The following is a 27,486-nucleotide window of genomic DNA, read 5'->3' as shown; positions in this document are numbered from 1 at the left end:
CACTAGAACATTCTACGAGTGTCATCGTGAATAAAAATAGACACGACAAATAACATAGAAAATGTTTATTCTAATTAGTAGGACTTTACACATACATTAACGACAAGATTCACAACTACATCTACTCCAAATTAAATACAAGTACAGATAATAATTAAATACATTTATTGGCATACATTCTGTGTGGAACTTAAAAGAAGCGGTTGTAATAAATAAAATAAAGTAAAAATAAGCCTTTTGACGAAGCCTATCAAACATCAATTATTTAATAACAGCTCCAAATTAATTAAAATTGCCAATTCATAATAAATAGCGCATTCACATTCTTAGAAAAGATGTCATTGGTTTTCCTATAAGGCATTTATTGAAAAGTTTGAAAATAATATCTGGTAATTATAAAGCACGTTTTATTTGTATAATTTCAATCAAAATAATATATTTATTCACAAAAACTATAATTTGACACTTTTATAAGAAAAAGAATGCAACTTCGCGTAGTAACGAAAAGAAAAATAAATTTCATCCCTCATAAATTCAAGACAATGACATTCACATAATAACATAAAATCACTTGACTTTCAACAAGTACAATTATTATTATTCAATTTGTGAAAATTACATAAACCTTGGTCCGGGTATGTCGTTAGACCTGAAAAATTCACTATAAAACTAAATAGTGCAGCTGTTCTTTGGTCCCATTGGGTTTGGTTTATTACATTTGGTAAAGAAATGCCACTATGACCCTTTTGGATATGGATATTATAAGTAATACAATCGGATAATGGGGTAATGCATGATAGACTAGCATTCAGTTTATAAGAGAAGCTAGGTATTTACGGGGTTCAATTAAAGATTATTGCTATCTATGTAAGGGGTATTTTAATGTATATTTCAATCAATTCAAGAATATTTCAACAGGGTTACAGGCATAATTCTCTACCTGGTTATACAATGATAATATTATATAGAAGTCTTAGTAGTAATTCCAGTCGTATTTGGTTGTAATGTGATTGTGAAATGTATAGCTGAAAGTGAATGATTCAAAGGCATTTTATAGAAAATGGTATATGAGAATGATCTATATGTATGTATATATAATGAAAAAACGAGTCAAGTTCAACAATTAGTTGATAACATCATCAGTGTTCATTTTACCTTTAAGCAGTAGCTTTTAATCTATCTCAAGTAAAAAAACCACTTGAATCATAAACTTTGTCGAAAACAGTTTTTTGTAAGCATTAGTGAGTTAGTGTAGAATATTACTGTTATAGTGTTAATTTATAAGTATTAAAGAAATTATTAGTGATAAAGTGTTAGAAAAGTGTTAAAAGTGGTTTTTGGTTTAGTGTGCCTGCATGTTCAGTGTTCTTACTTGTCTGTCCTTGTAAAACTTGCTTGCCTTGAGTTGTGAGCATGTGAGGAGCCAGTTGGTTTCCTTGGAAGGGTTTCCCTGCAGCGATGACCTATAAAAATACACCAAACATACATTTTGATGAATTGTAGATCTAAATGCTGTATACAATATATAAAATAAATGAGGTCAACATAATGAAACTTAATAATAAAAAATGTAAATAACATTGAAAATCTATTATGGAGTAGTGTAATAAATAATAACAAACTTAAATTTAACACACTCAAACTGTAACTGCTGCGAGTTGACACGAGATAAGGGCGCGTCCACACCGACCTCCCCCTACATCCCACTCCCAAGTGGCATAAAGCCGAGTCTACACAACTACACGCACCTGTATCTGCTGCGAGTTGATTCTGGAGTTCACTATTTTGTCCGGCATCATTATATAAAGCCGTGTCTACACCGTCCTTCTCCACACGCACCTGTATCTGCTGCGAGTTGATTCTGGAGTTCACTATTTTGTCCGGCATCATTATATAAAGCCGTGTCTACACCGTCCTCCTCCACACGCACCTGTATCTGCTGCGAGTTGATTCTGGAGTTCACTATTTTGTCCGGCATCATTATATAAAGCCGTGTCTACACCGTCCTCCTCCACACGCACCTATATCTGCTGCGAGTTGATTCTGGAGTTCACTATTTTGTCCGGCATCATTATATAAAGGCGCGTCCACACCGGCCACCCTCTATAATATCTTCTCCCAAGTGACATAAAGCCGCACCCACACGCACCTGTATCTGCTGCGAGTTGATGCCAGGGTGCAGCGCGATGTTGCCCGGCATCAGCAGCGAGCCCTGCGCGTTGTACAGCTGCTGCAGGTACGTGTTGTTCTGCAGCGGCTGCTGGATCACTTGCACGCGCCCGTGGCCCCAGTCCGCGCTATAGAAAACAGTTATAGTATAGACAGTGTTCTGTTTGTATTTATCATACACTAATTATTACATATAACAACTCCTTGAATTAAAAAAAAAGACGGGTTGCACTCCGGGAGTGCCGGCAGAAGTGAAAACTTGATTATTAACGTTGAGCATGTTTGATATCCATCCGTCTTACGCTTTTTCGATCAGGTCACGTGTCCTGACGCGAGTTTAAGATTTTATACCCAACGCCGCTAAAGAAGTTTTCACTTCAAAAAAAGAAAAATAGAAAAAAATAAAAAGTAAAGAATTCTTTCTATTCATTGAAAATTTCTCATTTATAAAGCATTTTAATGCTATAAAACTAAACATAAAAAACAGCTAATGACATTAGCAAAAATGGAGATTTTGTATAAAAGTAAAAGAATCCATGCTATTTTAAATTGTTTTGTAATATATAAATGAATCAATTTACTATTGTATATCGCAAAACAATACATGAAAAGCTTATACATGGCGAGTGCTAACTGCTAATCTATACAACATTGACTACTTTTTATCGTATATATTCCTTTATTATACTATTCACGACACATACTAAACTATTAGATATTCGATTTTCTTACCTATCCATCGTTATTTCATTTGTCAGCCTATAATAAAACAGAATTTAGTTAACTCACACAAAGATAATTTTAAAGTAGAATTAAAATTGCAAACAACCCTTTAGAAATCGAATTAGAGCGTAAACAAATTATACAAAATTATTTCTAACTTGGCAAAATTAGTTCATTCCAAATAGGAAACTAACATATGGCTAGGCTGAATAAATAACCAATAATGGATGCTCGGTAACGTCTAACGAAGCACTAAAACAAACCAATAATGTGAAATTACTTATAATTTTGTGTTTTTCATACACAATCGATTCTCAAGCCTATGACTTATTCAAGAGGGAAATAGCACTTGCGAGTTGCTTTGTTTATAACCGTATGATAGGTTTCTATATTTTATCTTTAATTTTCATGTTAACTTGCTCGTATAAAATTCCAGTAAGCGCTTTATTTTTTGCACGCCTCATAAGCGAAGCGTTGAGGTGGGTACTACTGTCACTTCGCGCAAAACATCTGATTTTTCAAACTTAAAATGTCTTTATGTATCATACATTGCACTTGTAAGATAATACATACACACACATATTAAGAAAAAACACTATTTTTAACGTTCATGATATTTTTGATGTCATTTTTGTTATTTAAACTAGTTAAAAAACAGTTTAAAAAAGTTCTGTCTTGGACGTCCGTGTGTCTGTATGTGCGGATCCTTTTTCTTGTTAACACGATAGCGACCGAAATACTTTACTAATCGAGTCTTTTTTTTTCTCTTACGCTTGAGTATGCTCAGGAATAGAACCCTTTCATTTTTCAGGGTCTGATTCGATGTGGTTTAATTGTTATTAAATAAACAAAAATAATAATTAATAAATATTTATTAAAAAAAAATTATGAGGCGTGCACTTTTGGATTTTCCAAATTATTTATAATATATGATCATATTATTATAAATTACAGTAATATTTATAAATATTTGTAAAATAGTCCGAGAAATAACTGGCACTTATTTATCATTTGTAATGAGAAATTATCATTTTTTTCTATCCCAATTAAATTATTTTGGATCAAAACATTTCTAATTAGTCCTACGAAAAAGTGGCATTCCCAATTCATACATTGACCAATTTCCAGCATGCTCGCTGTATGCGAAACGTCAAGTTAATAATATAATGCATAAATCTCGTTTAAAATCCCCAAGTCTTTAAGTAAATTTAAAATACTCGGATAAAATCAAACAAAATTCCAAATACCAACCTCAATTGCTGTGGGTGTTGTGTATTTGGCGGTAAGCTTTGAAGCGGCGCCATTGTTGATATACTCGCGCCGGCTTGCTGCTGAATGCCGCCAGCTGCTGCTTGTTGCTGCTGCACCTGGATGAGCAGCAAGGTTAATTATGGGGTAAGTATTAATAAAATGTTGCTGATTTGATGTTCATCTTTGTAATTTGAACACTTGGCACTCCGTTCGCGTATCTTGGTATATCTACGCTCGTTCAACTAGTGAAATACATCACTACGATACGTCAGCGACTAGACAATACCTCAACGCCAGGGTTCGACTAGCGATTTGGATCACTAAGTACATACAATTCCTTCGATGAACTACATTCCCGTTACAATAATCCACGTAACAAACTTTTACTTTACACAACGCACGAAAAAACACAAACGCCAGTATGCCGTTACAAAACTACGTAAACTAAAACACATTTAAAAAGTATAGGCTTGAATTATATCCCGCTTCTGATGTAAGAAATTAAAAAAGCGAGGCCGAGTTAAATATTAGTTTGAAATGTAATAAGAATGTACTGCGATTCTACACAGCTACCTAATTGATGTAGGTATTTGATAACAAATCGCAGCAAGTCAACGACTATTAGCAAAGTGAACTGTGAAGGTAGTTGGGTCAAACGTCGTATAAACAACGTCCGAGCCCCTAGGCACGATTCGTATGAATGCGCCACGAGTCAAAGGAACGCAATTTAAAGTATGCGACAGCTAAGCATGTTCGGACAGGAAACAGTGTCAACCATATTGACAACTACTCATCCACAAAAATATTAAATCAAAAGTTACGTCTAACAATACATTAAAACAATATGATAGCAGCTGATTTGGTGTTGGTTTGGTATAGCAACATAAATCATAACAAGATATGTAAACTCAAACTCAAACTCAAACATTTATTTATTCAATTAGACTTCTTCCAGAAGCACTTTTGAATCGTCATTACATTTTTTAAATTTACCACTCAAGAAACTCCATAGTTGCTCTTTTAAAATCATGTCCATATACAATATAATTTTACATTACAGGTATATTAAGAAGAGCTGGAACGTCAACACATTTACACATTGCACATGTTAGGCCGGGAGATACTGACACAAAATTTCGGGTCATTTGTAACAGGATGGCGGTCTAGAGGGGTCTTAGTACGCAATGACAAAAAGAAAAATGATGGTCAGAACGCTGGTACCGGCGGACTAGTCGCGTGGGCGTTAGTCACACTCGTCGGATAAATAGCGAAAGTCCAACGATTTGTAACACAAAAATTTTAGAATTTACCGATAGCCCTTAAAAAAGATGTAGGCGGTAGTGTCATGCCATACAGTTACGATGTGACTTACAGTCCGCCATACCGACGTGAATGCGTTGATTTAAAAAAAACAATTCAACCATTTGTACCGGGCTCACTTTTGCACAGGTAACCATCGTCGTGCAGCCATTTACTAAAATCGCCATGCCATACTTTTCGGACGATTCCAAATGGTCGCCATACCACGGAATATCTGCAAATTTTTGAATTTTTTTTTCTCGCCAAACGATTTGTACCACCCTACATTTTTTTTTTCAACAACTCCTGAATGATTATAAATAGAAGTGTGATAATAATGGGAGGTGGCGAATGTGTATAAGATTTTTTTCTTATTGTAAGATTTTATTCGTAGTTTGAACGATTTGTAGCAGTATGGCACTAATTTTTCCCTCTATTAAAAGTATGGCAAATATAATAATGGTCACGTTGCATCATATACTTTCCAAAAATGCCGTACTGGTACAAATCGCCAATTCTTTTCATTTTTTTTTACGTCTTGGCTTAAGTCTTACAATCATCCGCCCCATGTTTGCAATCTGCGATATTTTTTTCTAGGTAGAATTGTATACAAGCAAACAGAATATAATGATCCCATACCACAGACATGTATCAAGATAGACTAAGCGAGTGTATGTACTTCCCGTGTCCAAACTAATATTATGAAACTTACTTGACGCTGGCCTACACTCAGTCCGCGCTTGCAGTTCGCCAAGGAAAGACGTGAAGCTGAATAAAGTAAAATGCCGAATTACGCCGTTATAAACTGTAGAAACTCCACAGCTGTGAGTGGCCGAGTTAGCAGAGATGTTTCCTTCCACCGGTAAGTAATTTTCTAATCAGAATATGCACTATTTATTTTAAAATCAAATAAAGAATATCTGTGGAAAACGATCGTGACAAACACGGATACCAAATCATACGAAATGATTCGGAATACATTGCGGCTTTTACTTGGCACGGTAAAGATCGAGTCGTATGATAACAAGCAATGAATAGCGTCTTCTCATTTTTCTGTTCTCATTTTTCTGTCCAATTTTGTGGTTAGTGATGTTCATTTGATGCAACAGTTCTCGATTCTAATCGATTTTATAATCGAACAGAAAAATGATAATTTGAAGGAGCAATTTTTCAGAAAAAAAGGTATAGATTTTTTTTGTCATTTAATACGACTTGACCTAGAACTTTTAAGTATTTTAATACAAAGGTACTAAAAATAAATATTATGACATGGACGCCATTAGTTAAAGTGTCATCTTGGGAGTTTTTTAAGAAAACTCCTTATTGCTTAGACTATGTTTGTTTTTTCAGTTTTCCAAGTAACCCGAACATAAAAGAAAAATGGATTGATGCAACGGGACATAAAGATTGATTGATTGACAGTTTCATTACTTTCTTTCGATGGCCTCTCTAGTACGTAGTACACGGTAACTCAATGGGCATATGTAAGAAAAAGCTAAAACACATTAGTTTACTTGTTAGAATATTAAAAGGTTTATAAATTTATTTTATCATTCCTCTGTCTATGGTAATTATCATTTTTCTGTCTTGAATCGATTTAGTAATCGATTACGATTCATTTATTTAATTACCTCTTAGACATAGATCTAGTTTGATCTGATTTCTTTCGATTTACTTCGATGGGATAGGAGTGATAGGACGATACTATAATCGCCGCGCGAGTGGCGTCCTAATCGATTTAGCGTAAAATGAAATTACCATCACTAAAAAGCGCTCGTGACGTCATAACGCGTCAAGGTCAGTACAAAAAATATGACACGCTTGGTTTTCATACAGATCGCGGTACTTGCGTAGTCTATCTATGTCTGTGTCCCATACTGTAAAAAATTATTTTACGTATTGTACAGTCGTATTTTTGAAACGTGACGAATAAATTAATTTTCAAGTATAGCAGCACTTTTTCCCCCTACTAGAAGTATGGCAAATATAATAATGGTCACATTTTATCAAATACTCTCCAAAAATCCAAATGCAATACTGGTACAAATTGTTTGGCGAAAAAAAATTTTTTTTTGCAGATTTTCGGCGGTATGGTGGCCATTTGGAATCGTCCGAAAAGTATGGCATGGCGATTTTCGTAAATGTCTGCACGATGATGATTACCTGTGCAAAAGTTAGCCTGGTACAAATGTTTGAATTGTTTTTTTTTAATCAACGCATCGCGTCGGTATGGGAGGCTGTAAGTTACACCGGAAAAGTATGGCATGACACTACCGCCTACATCTTTTTTATGGGCTATCGGTGAATTCTAAAATTTTTGTGTTACAAATCGTTTGACTTTCGCTATTTATCCGACGAGTTCGACTAACGCCCACGCGACTAGTCCGCCGGTACCAGCGTTCTGAGTTCTGACCATCATTTTTCTTTTAGTCATTGCGTAATAAGACCTCTGTAGAACCGCCATTCTGTTACAAATGACCCGAAATTTTGTGTCAGTATCTCCCGGCCTATGTATGTGTCATATTTTGCAATTGTTTATAAATACAGGGTGATGTAATTGGTGTAGTACGAATATCTAAAAATCTATGAAGAATTTTGTGATACAGTAAATGGAAGAATTATAGACTATTTTACAGTATTTAATAAAATCATTTAATTTTTTGTTCATTTTCATTAGAAATGTCAATTTTTCTCACCAAGGTGGAAATTTGGATGATAAGGATCTTGTTAGAAAAATCAAATTACTAATTAATAATCAGAGTTATCACATTATTAAAAAAAATAAGCCAAACTATACACAATTTTTACCTACTTGATGCAATCCTCAAAGATCATGGACATAGTGTATTGCGCCTTCCACCATACCATCCAGAACTCAACCCAATAGAGTTACTATGGGGCATAATTAAAGGGAAAGTAGCATCACAAAATGTGAACTTTAACTTGAAAACTGTGGAAGAATTATTTAGAAAGGAAGCAAATGCTATTAGTCTGGATATGTTTAGTGACGTTTGGAGAAAGACGCGAGAACATGAGGAAAAATATATTCAATTAGAACCAAAAGTAGATAATTACACTGACTCATTTAAATAATAACATTAAGAAATTCCGACAACGAAACATCGAGTTCTTCGAGCGATGAAAGTTACAGTGAAGTAGAAGATTACGATTATGATTCAATAGATTCTTCTTCTTCTCTATAGATACTGCTTTCTGAATTGGTGGTAAATGTTAAAACTGTTAAACTGTTATGACGATTCAAAAGTGCTTCTAGAAGAAGTCTAATTGTATAAATGTTTGAGTTTGAGTTTAAAACCAATAGTGTGAAAATTATACAATAAACATGTAACACATATTTGTTAGCGCGTATTGGTAGGTATTACGTACTTACTACAAATATAAAATTTCTTAGATATCTTTACTCGACCAAAGTCAGGAATTTAATTATTATTTGATAATTGAATGATTATTAATACTTTTATCCAATTGATTATTATTAGAATAAATAATTAACTTCATCAATTGATTTACTTTTAAATTATAATTTTACAGGTAAATTATGAGAGCTTTCATAAGTAATTATATTTGCATATATATTTATCTACAACGCACCCATTTTACAATTCAAGTCTAAAATGAAACTAGAGTCGCATTTATTTTTGAACATACTGTAAGTGAAATTGCATAAGTGTGAGTACTGTGAACATGCCAGCTTTCCCTAATTGACCGATACATGTTACTTACATCCAACTACATAATATATATTATCATAATATGCCAAAGAACTGTCCTGTAGTTCTTACGCGACAACCCTCCATGGATTTTCATCTTCCATATATTCCTTAATGCTGTAATAGGCTCTCTGAACTAATACATTTTTTAAATAAGTTTTAAATTTAACACTACTAAACTCTTTAATACTATGAGGAATTCTATTGTAAAAACGTATACCTTGGCCCATAAACGAATTTTTAACTTTAGCTAACCGATAAAATGGCATTTCAATTTTATTTCTATTCCTTGTGCCATAACAGTGTCTATCTCCTACTTTTGTGTGTAAGTCCGCGTTTTTGTGTACATATAAAATATTATTAAATATATACTGTGATGGTACAGTGAGGATACCAGTATTCTTAAAGAGATCTCTTAGTGAGTATGTATATAATAATACTAGCGGCCCGCCCCGGCTTCGCCCGTGGTACATATGAAAAATAGATGTTGGCCGATTCTCAGACTTACCCGATATGCACAGAAAATTTCATGAGAATCGGTCCACCCGTTTCGGAGGAGTATGCAGACTAACATTGTGACACGAGAATTTTATATATAAGAAGATATAATGTATCTGATTGGTTTGTTACAGTAATATTACTAAAAATACACTTATTGCAGTTTCTTTACCTATATTATCAACAATATTGATTATAAATCAATAAGACAACATATACTAAAGGCTTCACTGTATTGCCACTATATTCCTGCACTTCAACGACACAATATTACTTAAAATATGACCTACTGTGGCGGAAATTAAAACATAAAACAATAACTCAAGATAGTCTAGTGTTGTTGCTGCCGGCACAAACTGTGAGCATTATCAATCATAAGCCCAGCATTATCAATCATAAGACAGAAACGGAAAATGTTCTTCAAATTTCTGGAGAAAAATTTCCTTTCTATTTGTCGAATAACTAGCAAATAAAAATGCAAAATCATATTTTTAATATTATTATAAGAAGTATGAGGACTTCTTTGGACTTATTACGCAAGGCAGGGCAGACAGGCATTATAAGGTTAGTAAAAACATACTTGATCAATCAAGTTTTATTACAATGAAAACCTAATTTGGAACCGATTTAAATACGTTACGTAACAGGTTAGCGGCATCAAAAGATGCACTTTATATGGATGATAATTGTATGGATAATTATTATATGAAGAAAATAAATTTTAATGTATTCAAACTTCTCACATGATTGATTCTTTATAAAAGTATCGCAAGAACAAAGGGTAAATTACATTATATTAAAGAAAATGACAGTATGACTAGCTTTCCGCCCGCGGCTTCGCCCGCGTTTTCAGAGAAAACCCCGCATAGTTCCCTTTCCCGTGGGATTTCCGGGATAAAACCTATCCTATCTCTCAAGTTGGATCGAACTGCACATGGTGTGCGAATTTTATTATAATCGGTTAAGTGGTTTAGGAGTCCATTGAGGACAAACATTGTGACACGAGATTTATATATATTAAGATTACCACAGTATTACAATATAAATATTGTAATACTGTGATATTACAGTATGATAACATATTTAACGAAGTAATAGCCTACCATTATTAATGCCAAACAAATTCTTTATATTTTAACAAATCTAAGTTTGTTACCACGTCTGCACCGCTGAGTGTTTTTTATTGAAATGTCTTGGGGAAACAGTCAACTTCTGTCAAGCCAACAAGTTTTGAATGATAATAAAATAAATTTAAAATGCTATCAAAAACGCGAAATTTCCACAAGTCCAACTACACTAGAAACCTGACATGATTTAAAAGAACAACTACGGAGTTTCTTGCCAGTTCCTCTCCATAGATATTGCTTTCCGAATCGGTGGTAAATGTTAAAAATATGTAATGACGATTCAAAAGTGCTTCTAGAAGAAGTCTAATTTAATAAATAAATGTTTAAGTTTGAGTATACCACATCGGAACTGCTGAGCGCGTACTTTTGACCTCTACCAACTTTGCGAAATAAGTAAAAATAGCGTACTAGCATACTTCTACCCAACCTAAACCTCTCTTTAAAGTTAGAGATATAAAACAATTAGTGAAAAAAATTTGGTTGTCTGTAAAGTCGGTTTACTGACGATAGTTGAACGTGACAACGTCCGATTGTGCTTCTTTGTCGCTCGTTCCGCGCTCTCGCTTGCACTTCAAGCCTTACATGGAACGCCTCAGAGCGAGGTAACGCCGCATGAGTCATGTTTTTTCGTGCGTGCTCTATCGAATTATAAGACGTTGTCACGTCAAAAACAAAACCAAAGTAAAATTAAAAACAAGGGACACAAACCTGATGGGTCCCCATAGAGCTCGGCATCGAAGACACCACGGTCACCGTCTGGTGGTGCTGCTGATTCGGCTCGTGCTGCGACATACTCATACTTTGCTGATTCTGGCCTTCCGATATCTGCGACAACAATATATCACTTACGTACTTACTTAATGTCCTAAGACCAATATATGTTACAGTAAAAGTGTAAACTCTGTTAGATATAATCTGTCCCACGAATGTTGTGTCGAAAAATTGAGATCTTTAACATACTAACTACTAACAATTTAATTTTGTATAATGGAAATATTATTGGAGATAATATTTTGTTACTTTGATTAATAATAATCTGGCAACTCTTGATAACTGGACCATAAATATAACAGAGAGTATTATAGAAAAAGGATTTAAAAGCCAAAGCACCCATTTAAAAAGGGCTTAAGCTATAGAAATAAATGTAATTCCCCAATTACTGCAACATGTATATGACATAATACACGTACGATTTTACCATACGAACATAATAAATGGAAGTATTTTGAGAAGGTCAAGGCGTTGTTGAGGAAAAAAAAAGAAAAAAGAATTTATTTTTAGTATGTTAAATTCCCCAGTAAAAGTGAGAGGTAAAATTGTAATTCATCGAACGATAAAGACGCCGACTACGTGACAATTTTATAAGAATTCTAAAATGTATCATAAATAACTTATTTTGTTTTTTATTCTATCTTAAATGCTACCTTAGAGGTTATATCACACATAATTAAGAAAAATGCAATTCCTTCCTTGACACATCAACCAACCAAAGTAAGTACGCTGTACCAAACGACATACACCTTAAAACTTTCTTCATACCGCATTCAGCTGAAGAGTACCTAGTCAAGTACCAAACTACATGCTAGAGTCTAGATGTTAGATCAAAGCCTTCCCGGCTGCCATACAAAAATGAACTGTCAAGTATGAAGATAGGGTACAAAATCGCATACCGTTTGCGACTTAATCTCGCCGCTCATGCCGCCCTTCTGGTTCTTGTCGAACAGTAGGTTCACGTTGTTCTGTGGTGACGAGAGAAAGCTCAGGTTGATCTCGCCTATGCCCGGCACGTTGAACTGCTGCGTGTGTAGCGATTGGTTGTTTACAACCTGTAGGAAAATTGTGTTTACTTTTTCATTTATTTATTTATCAATAAAAAATACACTTAACATAATTGAACATGCCAAAAACCACAAAGGAACTTATGGCCTTTGTTTTTGGGTACTTCAAGTAGGTACATTTATTAATTTCTGAGTTTTCTTCGAATACTTCGGGTTAATGCGGTGATTGAGTGATAAAAAGTTAGGGATATATTATACATCTCTGACATGTCATAACTAGAGAACAGCTTTTTAAAATAGTACGTACGTTTTACGTCTTCTTTGAATATGGTTTTTACACAATTACAAATTTAAATAACTGCATAGGGAATTGGTCAGTTAATTGGCGGAAAATTTGTTATAGTTTAAATTGTAAGCAGCATTCTTATCGTTCAATCAAATTAATGAATAACTAAAATAAAAACCAATTATTATGTTTTACATTATAAATAAACTTCATTGGAAACCTATTGATCCCTTTAATTAGTAGTTTATAAAATAACCTCAATTAAAATGTAAATGCAATAATAAATTTCAAGTTAATCGTAAAACACATTTCATGAATGATCTTCAAGTGAAAAAAAGTTTTGTAAAAGATTGAACATTCACGACTTCGACTTTGTTTAATGGAATGAAACCGAGTTTTGCTATGATCAATTACAATTTTTTTACAATACCAGTCTTTTTAAGAAACATGAAGTCGGTTAAAAATTAGCAATGTTGTGAAATAGTCATCATATTCATAAAATAATATAAATTGAACATTCTCAACATTTTAAGTTTGTTCAACTGAATACGCTGTACGGCTGTATTTTAATTATATCTTTTACTAAATAAACCTTTGAGCGCTTTTAACTTTAATACGGAGTTAATGCGAATACTTATTGAATGATATTCTATGAAGAGTAAATCTGCAAGTCAGGAAGTATTCACGAAGTTTTCCTTTAAGTAGCAAAAAATTGTAAAGCAAATGCAAGTCTATTACAAATTATATAGAATTATCTCGTATTTTTTCAATTGAACTAGAATTAAAATATATGTATAACAAGATCTTTCAATCTATTAATTTAAGTGGTTAAATGGACATGTTTAATAGTAAGTCTTCATAAATTTCAATATAACACCTCTATAAATACCTGAACAAATTTCTGCTGCTGTAAATCTTGTTGTGACTGAGGTAATTGCTGTATTTCTGGCTTAGATGGCTGCGATTGCTGCAACTGTTGTTGCTGCTGCTGCTGCTGCTGCTGCTGTTGTTGTTGTTGCTGCTGTTGTTGCTGCTGCTGTTGCTGCTGTTGTTGCTGCTGCTGCTGTTGTTGCTGTTGCTGCTGTTGTTGTTGTTGAAACTGTTTTTGTAGCTGTAATGAACAGCTCTATAAGGGAAGGCACTGTTTTAACTATTAACAGAACTGGTTTTTCTTCACCAAACATTCATTTTATGCTCTATGGATGCTATCGGAGCGCCCAATGAATACTGACTATTTTAAAACCTGCTTATTTTAGTACGTTCCATGGTCGGTGTTGAACTAACCGACATTACACCCGACGACAAAACAAATACGATTCCTTGTATTTGTAACCTGAGATGTGTTATTTGAGTTGCAACTTTGTGGGTACATAGTTTTAAATATAGCTTTTTTAATAGCGGCGATCTCGTTTCGCACAAAGGCTGTTTTTGAAACTATATCTAACCATAGGATAAAAATAAATAAAAATGCAACATTATACGTTACTGTTAAACTACCATCAACTTTGTTCTGTAGTTTAATATTATAGAAAACAATTGGGCATAATACATACACAAATACGATTCCTTGTATTTGTAAGCTGAGATGTGTTATTTGAGTTGCAACTTTGTGGGCTAGCTAGATAGCTTTTTTAATAGCGGCGATCTCGTTTCGCACAAAGGCTGTTTTTGAAACTATATCTAACCATAGGATAAAAATAAATATAAATGCAACATTGTACGTTACTGTTCAACTACCATCGACTTTGTTCTTTAGTTTAATATTATAGAAAACAATTGGGCATAATACATACAATATAAAAATAAAACCACAATCCATCGTTAAATAATTCCGTTTCGTGTTTCACCTCAAAACCTTCCGATACGGCCTTCAGAGAAAACAGGTTTGTAACAACGTTTAGTTAAATTTTCTGGTAGATATAATAGTGAGAGCTTTAGAAAAATCCCCTTTCTCTAGAACAATTTTACAAAATACGTAAACATTTCGACAACCAAAATGTATAAAAAATCTTGGTGGATATTAAATGCATAAAATATAAAATTTTGACGCCATATTTCAAATAACCTTAAACGAAAGGAAAAAAGCTTAATACAAAGGTGCGACTATTTCGAAGTCTACCCCATTTAATATACAGTATTTGTACGGCTGTCGGCTGTCGCGCCTTTTTTTATTATAAACGGAGGCGAGGGTTAGCCAGCTCCGTTTTAGGGGAGTGTTTCCTCGTCCTAACCGCTAAATCCATTCGATAAATCATCATCCTCAAATAGCGCTACGTATATTTTCTATGATGGAGGCAAATCCCATTCGAACCGTTTTAGACATTTAAATCAACGTGATGACAAGGTCACGCTTATATCTCTCATGAGGCGAGTTCTAGCGCGAAATAGCGTTCTCTCTGTCTCACTTATTCGCGTCTTAGGATGATGGAACGAGATGTCTTAAGTTTTGGGTTTCGTGTTAATTCTATAGGCATACTTTTATGTCGGGATATTAATATACGATAGTGGGATTGATTGTCCGGTTAGTTCGACTACCAACTACTAATGACCTAAGAAAGCTTTGTTTACGTCACATATGAATAACGGAATGACTTTGATGATAACACGATACTTGATTAAAGAGTATTTGTATTTCAGGTTTTCAACTTGAATTGTTAACCTATGGGATTCACAATTCTTATTATATTATATTTTGCCAAACGTGAATGATACATTATACAACAAAAAATAAGGGAAACGTTATCTTTAGAGCAAGCGAGAAGCTTCAAGAATTCTCGGTGTGGCTTTTGCAAATCGATATTGAAAAAGCCGGCTAAGTCGAGTGCGAAGGCAAGTAAGCTTCGAAAAAAATGATGGCCGTGGTTTTTATCAATCGGATGAATACTGAGTTGAATTTGGCATTTTAATATATTTCAAATAGTAAATAGTATATTTTATCTTTCCAATTATACTAGTAAGTTGCAAAAACATGAATCATGCGCATTGCAAGTTACTAGTATTGTAGTAGGTATTACTAGAACTTACAGATCAAAATCATACAAAACTTGAATAGCTAAATGCTAATCAAAATTCAAAATTCTAAGAATCGCCAATTGTTGGGAGTCAAATAAAAAGTATTCCTCACACGGACATGTGAAATATCTGTTATTCGCAACCAATAGTGAATAACGTGGCAGCAAAAAGAGTGGAAACGCCGCTCGTATCGAAACATAACTGGTTAAAACCTATCTAGATCCGCTCGTGGGCGTTTTATTTTTCAACAAATAAATCAAGTAGCGGTTTAGTTGAAAGTTGCATTGCATCATCTACTTTGAATTGTACGTCGCGGTGGAATATACTTAGAGCTTTATAAAGGCAGATCATTACACGCGACGGGATTCCTATGGCACATTATCACGCTATATCTTCCAGTATAAAGGAACAGACTCAATTTATACGTGAATGGTAGAAAAACAAGTACACCCAATAATGGTTCCGATACAATGGTGTCAATCACATACTATAAGATCACAATGCACCTCGTATCACATGCTAGGTGTTGTTTGTCTTATAAAGACTAGCCTTGGTAATTCAACACTAAGATTGTATAAAGGTATTGCTGCGAGCTTCTATTACAAAAGCACATTAAAAGCGATGTCACTCCCGCAGCACCTTGTCACGTTACGAAAGAGGTATACGATATCTCCTTTGTAGTGCTGTAAAACTTCGACCTATATAACGTGCTGGGGTGCTGTAAAAGCAAAATATGAAATGTAAAGAAAGATGCTAAGTGCTTCAACAATAACATGCCATTAACGGCAACATCAATCAACCTATACGTAGGTATTTCATATTATAGAACTTTCTACAGTACTCCCTTTATAGAAAAGTTATAGCAATTTATATAAAAAAAATATATATATTATAATACTCAATAGAATACTGTGAACATGTAAAGAAAGCTGAATATAATAAACACCAATACTAACTCACAGTACTTCCCAACGCTGTATAATGCATACATAAATCATTTTTTATAATTTATATTTATTATACAGCATATTTCATAATATCTTTCTTGAATTCTTGTACATTTTGCATGAACCTTTTGGTGGATTTTATGTAATTTATTTCATTTCACGAATTTATACAACTTGTAGGTACCTTTTATTTAAATTTCTTAAAAAAAAACAATATATTATGCGGTAGTGGAAGATGGGACTTAAAAAATAATTTAGGATTAAATAATAATCGTTGAAAGCCATTAAGCTTAAAGAGCTGAAGTAGATTTACGCCCACTTATTATTTAAACAGTATCTATTTGAATAATAAAAGTACCTAGAAACATACTACATATCAAAAGCATATTTTTAAACAAGATTATCAGTATTTAACAAAATAAGTCGATATACATTGAAATAGAAAACATGCACATTGCACAATTCACGCATTAGACCGTAGACTGCATAGCATAAAATAGGTACTTTGAATAAATATTAAAAAGAAATATAATAATTTATTTTTAATATTTAGGTAAGGAATTGTATGAAATACAAATTCACGTTTATTACAGCCTCGATTAGCATCTAACCACTAACTACACGTAGGTCCCTAAATGAGACTCCTGAATCTCCCATAATGAGCAAGGGGAAACGAACCCAGCTAAAAACTAATATCCGTCGAGCGGAATCTACCTGATGGGCAGACGGTCGGCGCGGACGTCATTTCACACAACAAATTGTTATTTCTCAAAATTAAACAAGCCCTTTTATTGCTTATACGTAGTTAATAAGCTTTTAAAAAAAAGAAATAGTATCGTACTCGTATACTTGTATCTGTGATTATAGGATTGAAATAATTTGGAAAATCCAAAAGTGCACGCCTCATAATTTTTTTTTAATAATTATTTATTAATTATTATTTTTGTTTATTTAATAAATATTAAACCACATCGAATCAGACCCTGAAAAATGAAAGGGTTCTATTCCTGAGCATACTCAAGCGTAAGAGAAAAAAAAAGACTCGATTAGTAAAGTATTTCGGTCGCTATCGTGTTAACAAGAAAATCCTCCGCACATACAGACACACGGACGTCCAAGACAGAACTTTTTTAAACTGTTTTTTAACTAGTTTAAATAACAAAAATGACATCAAAAATATCATGAATGTTAAAAATAGTGTTTTTTCTTAATATATGTGTGTATGTATTATCTTACAAGTGCAATGTATGATACATAAAGACATTTTAAGTTTGAAAAATCAGATGTTTTGCGCGAAGTGACAGTAGTACCCACCTCAACGCTTCGCTTATGAGGCGTGCAAAATAATTAGGCCTATAAAACATATGGAACAAATAGAACGTTGTGATTAAGACTTGGCGGATGTTTTACTTAATGTAGGTACCTACGTGGAAAATATTGTTTTACTACCTACGTTTTATTGTAAGTGGCTAAAATGTAATCGATTTACATATTATTACCTCTATAATTCAATGTGAACACACCAATCTAACCTCACTTCTAGGTAGATGACGTATTGACGAGTTGCATTAGAAAATTCCTACCAATGGTTTTCCCAGAAATATCTAAGAACAATCATATTTTAATAGTTATGAGAAATAACTGTCTATGGATATTTTTTAACTGCAGACACTGGCTTTTATCTACTTCTTTATCCCAAACTCATTATATTGTCAAATTGGCGATAAACAGGTAAACTTTTGCATGCATTGTTGCGCTCGTCAAATTACACCCGCCCATAAACGAAGCGCATTCGCATTATATACTCCATAATATTCTGACACTTATTGCTTATATGATAAGGCTGATATTCTTACGCAGTATCGTCAATGCGAATTGCGATATACCTATGTGTATCACCGTTTGCGGATTTTACATCCTAGTAATCGATCCGACCGATGAAGTACTACGATAGCGTTACAAAGATTTTAACGCCGTGTTAGAAAAACGAAGTATATTAAATATCACTAGCGTTATAAAATAGTAATTAAACTTCATATACAACAGAATGTATAATATGAACCCATAGAATATACCGATGAAAAACAAAATACTTACCTATATTTTACCAAGGAACTTCATTTTTTGCAACAAACTAATAAATAACTTCGTTTAAGACTATTTCTTTTTATAAACTCACTATGATTATTTTTATTCATGTCACATTTAATTACTTTTTATCCGTCTAAAGATTCCGAGCGATCGCAGCCATATTGTCGTACGATGATATTGTTGCAAACAAATCTCCACTCACCCGCAATTTTTTTGTATTTTTTTAAAGTGTAAGTACCTTATTTTAGAATAACTAAGTGAATTACAAAAATTCTATAAAACTCGTTTTCCTAAACCTATATTAGTAACATAAATTAAATAAATTTCGACTTAAAATTCTTCCCTAAAATTTTCGAATATTCTAAAATGTCCTTACAATGATAAAATTCTCGAATTCTAAATTATTAGCGTAACAAAGATTAAGTAGTGACAGAGGAACGATTGGTAAATAGTAAAAACTGTTAGCCGGTAATCATAAATGAAAAAATTTAATACATAATGAAATAAAAAAAATGTTCCCAGGCATATTCACACACCGTTAACGAATACTAAACCGCGCTTGTACTATGGAAATTAGATAACTGATACACAAACCATCATTTAACTATCGTTTCAATCTGAACAAAACATTTATAAACTGTATTTTTGAATTTAATTTTATTCCTATATATAGCAGATCTACATTATTATTATAGTGATTAATAAAAAGCTGAACAGTTAGTTTTATTGAACGCGATTTTCTATAGAAGATATACTACACAGATTTCAAAAATTATTTCACCGTTCGTTATGTAGGTAGATACGTTGGCATATATGTACCATGGTCCATGGGCGAAGCCGGGGCGATCCGCTAGTATAAAATAATATGTCAGATCTCATCAATTACGAGTTTACGTCATTGTATAGGTAACACTCGAAAGTCACATAGATTTATTTTCACACTCATCAAGTCGCACCCTACGCAAAACCCACAGGCAAAACCCAAATAAAATCGAACTTATAACGTGCCGTGATATTATGCTGTTACGTTCAAATCCTACATTATTCATTACACACATTGGCATATTATTCTATCTCCGAGAGAACCAGTTAGGTTCGTTAGTTATCAACAAAACAGTTTCTTGTGTAATGACAATGATTTAATTCGTAACTCTCAAATTGGAACCAACAGAGTACCTATTATTATATTAATAGAGTATTGAACAAGTCAAATAGTATTGAAAACTTAACTGTTACTCAAGTATAGAGTACACAATGATCACAAAGAAAGGTGTTACATTCATATATTTTAGCATCAAAATCGGAGTTTAGAGTTGTACATTTTGTAAAATCTAAGTATTTATGTAATACAATTTATTTAATAAATTATCAAGATTTAACTACATACATGAATTACTGGATGTACTAAATATCTAAAATAATTTCAATTGTTGGAATACGGAAAATTCAATTTTTTGAAGACATTTTTATTAAGTCAATCTCATAACTTCTAGTAAATATATCTTCTTTGTACATAGATTATATACATAACACTATCTTAAATACATTAATCATATTTCTTAGTATTTGAGTATCTAATTATTTCTTATGTATCAATGTTATCTATAGAGATATCACTATTCCACAAAATTGTATTTCTGCATTATCAAGTCAATTTGTATGGTACAAAACCTAATGTATATTTAAAATAATGCATTTGAAATAAAATATTTTTGAATAATAGTCACTACTTGTAATGTACCATGACTACAAGTACCCACAAAGGTTCAGAACATAATAATCATACACATAATTATACAAAAACTGAACCACTTTCAAATTAACAGAGGTCAGTGCCTAACAAAATCAAAAGGGAAGACATGATAGGCAGGTTTTAAATAAAAAAAGAATTATCAAAATCCATTCACGTAGTGCTGAGGTCTTAGATTACAAAATAAAAGACAGATGGAGCGTTGCCGAACTAACCGAATGATTTATCGTCATTTCCATAAAGCTATGTGTGCTGTCATTTCGCCGCTGCAATGTACGTATACCTACGGTGCTTCTGTGAGCGTGTTATGTTACCAGATATTGAAAAATTTCCCAAATTTTTTCCCCAACTACGGAAAAAAGAGGGTTATGTTTTTCGAATGTGTGTATGTATAATATTTCTTTGACACGCCCTGCAGTAGGTATAAACCGTTAGATCGATTTTGAGTTGTGAGGTATTATTGCAATCATCTGAATTATTATGGTAGTGGTGGTAGTGACATAGGCTACATAAATTAGCAGTCAAGTTTAAATTTTTTTTAATATAAATTCGGGTTTATGATATTTTTTTATAATATTGTAAAAAATGTTATGTGGTTTTATGAAACCACGGTAAAAGTGAAACTTAGGCACAAAATTAGCGTATTTGTACGATAATTATCGTACGGTTCCGAACACTGCTTTATACCTACTCGGCAGCCGACAGTCACGCGACATGCGCTACACAGACCAAAAAGTTTGAGACGATGTAATAAAAGTTTCACTTTAAAATTCTTATTACATAAAGCACCTATCTACTAAAGTTATATATTATGGACAAAATAATTTTATAATTTATTCAATTTTTTATTAAATAAATTATATAAAAAAAGTTGCAAGATTACAATGATTATTTTTTATTTTTCAAAATATATGAATGCGAATAGCGGTAGTTTTTAGGGTGCACTCACACACATCAGTCACCGTCACGGCACGTCACCGGACAGGATTAAAAAAAAATATGTATCAATAGTTCTAGTATGACTCTGTTCCCACACGACAGTCGCCGGCACGAAATCTATCAGTGACGTCACCGGTCAGGCACGTCAAATAATCTTTCCATACATGTATCATACTTTTATCCCCACTCACCCGGTGCCGTCACGTCTCAGTTCAGTCAGCGTCGTGCTACCGTCAATAATTGCTACATGTTCTCTAGCGTGACACACGTCTAATCACTGACTAACCTGATGTATGTGTTCAATGATTCAGTCAAACCGGCGACGTGACTGACGGACAACATGACGGTGACTGGTGTTTGTGGATACGTACACAAACCGTCACCGATCAGTCATCGGTGCCGTGACGGTGACTGATGTGTGTGAGTGCACCCTTAGTCGAAAACGCGGGACATTTTATTTTCATCATATCCATCATGGAGTTCAATGAATTAAATATCGAGCGAAAACGACTATGACGTTTTTAAATAAAAGTAACAAAAAAATGTAAAATGCTTATTTAAATAATCTAATAAATCATTATCATGAACCTTTATTGCACTATACAAATAATCACATTCACGATCTAAAAATCCAACAGCACTACCCCGAAGATCTTTTAACCATTTTACCGATTTACCCATAAAAATGGCAAATTCATTATCAAAATACTGGCAGTATATGTTGAAGTTTTGTATTCCTTCTTACATGTAAAATTATTATTTGTATAAAAAAAATAAAAAATAAGCCAAATAATCTACAGAAAACCTGTAAAACGATGTTTTATGTTTTTTTTTTTTGTTTTTGGGAACAAATTTTACAGCGTTTTAATATCACAAGACAGCATTTTTTTTACTTTAATTGCAAACCGCTTTTGACGTATTGCATGACACTAGATGCGCTATAGCACTGGCGCAGGTTGGTATTTGATTTTGATTTCGTATTTTCTTTGATAAGGGCGATAGACGATTGTCATTCGCCATCTGCCTTTTATTTTGTAATCTAAAGCTGAGGTAATTTACCAAAAAAAAAAAAACCAGTTGAATTAAGAAACTCTTTCTTTTTTGAAGTTGATTGAAAAACAAATTTAAATAAACTCACCAATTCTTGTTGATCCTGTTGATTCTTCAAATGCTGCTGTATAGCCTGATGCTGCCGCTGCAACGCCTGCTGCTGCAACTGCTGTATCTGCTGTTGCTGCAACTGCTGCAGTTGTTGTTGCTGCAACTGTTGCAACTGCTGCTGCTGTTGCTGTTGCTGGATTATTTGTTGCTGTATCTACAACATTATACTGGGTTAGCAAATGAAACTATAAAAGAAAACAATAAAACAACAATTGGCTTCAGAAGTTTTGATATTAAAAATTATCTGTGCAAATTAACTTTTTTGCACACATTAAAGCAAGTAAGCTTTTATCTCTGAAACATATTTGTTCACAATAACAAAAACAATAAAATAAAACACTTGTTTTCAATACATGCAGTGTTTTTCAATTAGCTTCTTTTATCTGAACATATTTGTTGTAAACAACAAAAACAAAACATTACATGCAATCATTAATGTATTTTGATGTGATGGTGAGTGAACAATGTAATTAATTTAATTTTCTGGGGTTATCGACTATCGTTAAGTATTGATATTAATTGGCTATAGTTCACATGTTATTTGAAAGGTCCTACATTATGTCTTGTAGTACTGGAAAAATAATTGGAACATCTGCATATTCCAAATATTGTAATTTGTAAATGAAAATAGCTAAGGTTATTAACTTTAAAATAAGCTCTTAGGTTATGTTTAAATATTTTTGCAGAGGTTTTCCTACTATGGGTATGTCATGGTGTGTTATGAATAAGTAATTGAGGGTAAGTATATTAAGATGAATATATGGATGTCAGAAAATATTCCTTACTTGTAGTTTATCATCATCTTCCTTTTGATTTCGGTATCTATAATCATCTGCCTGCGAGAGACTTTCAGGCTCAGACTTGGGCTGTTTAATCTCAGGCCTTCTAAATGTGCTGTTTTGTTTGTCCAAGGCCAGCAATGTATTTGCAGCTTCGTATTTATCTTCAGTTGTGATGCCTGCCTTCTGGGCTAATGTCTCCAAGTACTGTAGCGGACGTTTCGCCGGCTTCGCTGCAACCTTACCCTTGTCGGTCGGCGTTCCAGGCGACTGTTTAGGTACCGTCCGAGTAATAGTTATACTATTTTTAGTGAGGTCATCCTTCTTGTCATTCTTGGGCTCTAATGTAAAATAATTCTTAGGATAGTTGTCTTTATCCTTTTCCCCGTTTAAATTATTATTCTCAATCAATGTTATTGTCGTTGAGTTTGTGACTTTCAATGTTTTGTCCTTTGAGTCTTCCTTAGGTTGGACAGTGGCTCCCGAGCCATGAGTGGGAGACAAGAGCTGTGTGGGGACATGCTGAGTGACCAAATTAGCACTGGGAGCTTCGGGAGGATGTAATTGTTTTTCTGGTGGTTTTGTTAATTGTTGCTGTTGAAAATTTGGGCTCTGTGGCGGTTCCTTGTCCTGATCTTTCTTCTTTTGGATGTTATCTAATATTTCAGATCTAGAAACAAAAACATACATTTGAATAAAGTAAAAAATTAACAAGTGTTTCATTAAACTAACAAGTTCCAGGCATTCAAGTGCATTTGTTACCATAATACCTGTGAGTATCAGCCATGTCTCGGATTTCACTATAAATTTACTGTACTGTAAGTATGTATACTTTATCGGCATTGAATTTTAAGGCGAAATAGAAACATTATATTTAACAATTCCCAGGTTAGTGACAAAATTATTACACATGACAACATAAACCGATAATATTAATATTTGCTTGTCTCTACACTTGTGCTATAGATACAATGAACATACTAATAAAAATATACCATTTATACCAAACAACTTTCCGGATAGGAAACAAGGAAATTATGTGCGAAATCGTCCATCAATGTCAATGTCAAAGTCACTTGTAATCTACAGAGTATATACCAAGTAGTGATGCCTAATAAAATCGTTAATCGTAATTCTTTCAAAAACAAAAGGTGTATAAGCCACGTTCTAACTTTAAATCATCATATATTATTACATATCTCATTTTTAAAGATTAATTTAACTTAAAATTAACAATTATTTGTATTCTCAGATATACATTTTAATTTAAAAAAAAAACCACCCATCTTATTGATTATGGACAACATGCAGTTAAAATATTAGTAACAAGGTATTTAACCCTCTGTTAAAATTATCATAGATAGTAAAACTAAAGTCGCATACTTTTTTTAGTGTTCATCATACTTACCATGACTATAATAAAAATAAGGTTATACACCTATTTAGGGAAGAAACCCAAATAAAAACGGCTCGTCTGGCATTATTTCACAAGGGGAAGCAAAAAATAATGAAATGTGCGAAAGAGAGAGCATTATGCGAACACGTGTGGCATAAAAGAGAGGTATATAAAGCGCACTAGGGGAGTTGGAGAGCGAACCGGTTCTGCATGTGTGCAGACAGACGGAACCCTCCCCCCTCACTAACCGACCCTCAGGCACGAGAGCCCCACATTGTCGGCATTTCCCCGAAGCGTTGCAATAATAATACCAACTCCCCTCGAATAATAGATGATGCTTTTATTATTATGTAAGTATAGAGGTATTTAACAAAAGAAATATGTAGGTAGGTAGAATTAATTTACAAAAAACCTCAGATTTACTTAATTTATATGATTTCTTAGAAGTGCCAAAATGCCGATAGAAACACAATTTAGAACCACAATTATTATTTTTAATTTACCACACTAAACCACACGCGACGCACTCAACCACATCCATTCGCAGCGATAAAGTAAAAAGTAACATAAAATACCTTTTGGTGTAAAAACCATAAGAACAACGTTCCATCGTTTCAAAATAAAGGGTTAACTGAAACGTAAGCGCCGACCCATGCGGCAGTTATTAAAGAAAAAACAAACAAAAAAGGTAAGGATTGAGACATTCGCACGGGTGAAAGTAAACACAACACTTATTATCGACGAAAACGACATACAAACACACTTTATCGACAGTGCGGTGCCCGTCTCATTGCAACAATAACCTCCTTTTCGAATGGCGAAACACAACTGAGGTAACTGCGCGCGCTACCACCGTCTCCCCGCACCCAATCTCTTCACCCCGCGCAACGAACGCTCTGCTCACCCATCGCCAATGGTACGCCCGCTGCCAATGCTCGCCTGTCATTGGTAGACTCGTTTTATGACCGTTCCACAAACAAAACCGGTTGCTAAGAACGGCACGAAAGGGCGCGAGGAACAAAATTAGCGTTTCTGCGTTATTATTATTACTTCTGCCTCTATCCTGCTTACACTTGATGTTGAAAGCGAGAGAGAAGATATAAAATATTAGCTCTTCGCATCGCCCCGCAGCATACCTTTTTTATACTTTTCTCCAGCCGTTTGTGTAGTAATAGTAATTAAGTAATAAAAAATTGAGTTTACACATATTGTAAATAAAAAATGTATAAATGCTCAATTAATAAAAATAATATACGCACACAGAAATAATATATTATTACCTACATAATATGTAATATATTACCTATCATTATTTTTAATTAGATAGGTACTTATTAGTAATTTTTGGCACCTTTATAGTTTGAAACTGTGATCATCAAATAATAATGAAATGTGCTACTTTCTTTAAATTTCTGTTAGACGTTAAGTTTTTACTTTGTAACTTTCTGTAAACTTTGTAGCGAAATATTTTAAGTATAGGTATCATCATATCCCTCGCTGTTCGCCCCTTAGCTATATTTAAATATTATTTAGGGGATAAACCAGTTTACTTTGTCCTGGAATAAAATGAATAGATATTATATATTAGTAAGTTATAACCATTGAGTGGCGTCTGATTGGTTGTCTTTTAATGTATCGTAGCGCAGCCCTTTCATTTATAGAAGCAATGCGTATCTACATGTTTCCTCCCCATTAACAGAAAACCTAGTTAAAGTGATAATAAATTTTGTGTTTAAGTACTTAACTATATTCGATTTCGATGTTATTGAAATCGATTTGAAATTAAGTGCTGCTTGTCACTATTTTCTCTGACAGCTGTTGAGATGCAGTTCATGCAGTTGAATTGCAGCTCACTTGACACTACAGCGACTGAGACGGTGACAGTCTAAATTCGAAGGTTTAAACTTGGTTTAAATAAACATAGTGATGAGATTACATTTTAAAAATTACCGGTATCGAAATATAAGCGAATGTAATAAACGGTAGAACAGGCAATTGATACAATAGATGTTATCGATTGTACATAATATGTTTAGATAATAATATGAAAGTCCTCAGAAGCTAAAGAAACAGCTAACAGGGCTATAGAAAATAAGTTGCGTGTCAACTGGTGTCAACAGCACAATGCCATCTCGATTTTAATACAAAAACTAACGTATACAATTCATGTTATAAATATTTTATACAAGCGCCATCTATGTAATACCCTCTTAAGTGGACTTGAATTCCAGAAAATACCTATACCTGGGTACCAATAACTAAAAATTCTAAGAATAATAATTAATTCGAACTGATAATAATTTTCATAACGTCTACAATATTGAAGGTTAAAAAAAACAATTGTAAATTTCGCGGTCGACAAGGTTTTTTAAAGAAGTTGGGTACCGGTACCTAGTACCTACTAAGTATATAAAATCTTATTTACTTACCTGGAATTTTGCGCGGGGATTCGTTATTGAGTATTCTATTGTATGTACAGGATCGTCATTTATTGATCTGTTTTTATCACAGGTTTTTATAAATATTTTTAAATATGGCGCCAGCGTTAG

General features: G+C 33.5%; 1 protein-coding gene across 13 annotated transcripts in view; it reads right to left on the bottom strand.

Moving 5' to 3' along the window:
• The window catches only part of LOC149491430 (uncharacterized), a 44,439-nt gene extending 18,632 nt beyond the window's left edge, over nucleotides 1-25,807 (bottom strand). For 8 of the 13 annotated variants that reach the window (XM_089696955.1, XM_089696967.1, XM_089696984.1 and 5 more), the window contains exons 1-9: nucleotides 25,513-25,806; nucleotides 23,548-24,211; nucleotides 22,740-22,916; nucleotides 13,752-13,973; nucleotides 12,469-12,624; nucleotides 11,507-11,623; nucleotides 4,144-4,259; nucleotides 2,150-2,297; nucleotides 1,373-1,463 (exon numbers count right to left, since the gene is read on the bottom strand). In XM_089696955.1, the coding sequence (XP_089553081.1) occupies nucleotides 1,373-1,463; nucleotides 2,150-2,297; nucleotides 4,144-4,259; nucleotides 11,507-11,623; nucleotides 12,469-12,624; nucleotides 13,752-13,973; nucleotides 22,740-22,916; nucleotides 23,548-24,211; nucleotides 25,513-25,547 (1,726 nt within the window). In that variant the 5' untranslated portion in view covers nucleotides 25,548-25,806. Of the gene's footprint in view, nucleotides 1-1,372; nucleotides 1,464-2,149; nucleotides 2,298-4,143; nucleotides 4,260-11,506; nucleotides 11,624-12,468; nucleotides 12,625-13,751; nucleotides 13,974-22,739; nucleotides 22,917-23,547; nucleotides 24,212-24,311; nucleotides 24,531-25,512 lie in introns of those variants that run through there. The other 5 variants (XM_089696958.1, XM_089697001.1, XM_089697046.1 and 2 more) reach the window with 3 other exon arrangements.
• Nucleotides 25,808-27,486: the final 1,679 nt, after the last annotated feature.

Source organism: Colias philodice, chromosome 1, assembly GCF_061535455.1.
Source record: "Colias philodice isolate Cphi_HAF_F1 chromosome 1, ilColPhil1 Martin Lab GWU primary, whole genome shotgun sequence".
Lineage (NCBI taxonomy): Eukaryota > Metazoa > Arthropoda > Insecta > Lepidoptera > Pieridae > Colias > Colias philodice.
Note: the sequence above shows the minus strand (reverse complement) of the source record. Positions and strands in the feature narration are given on the sequence as shown.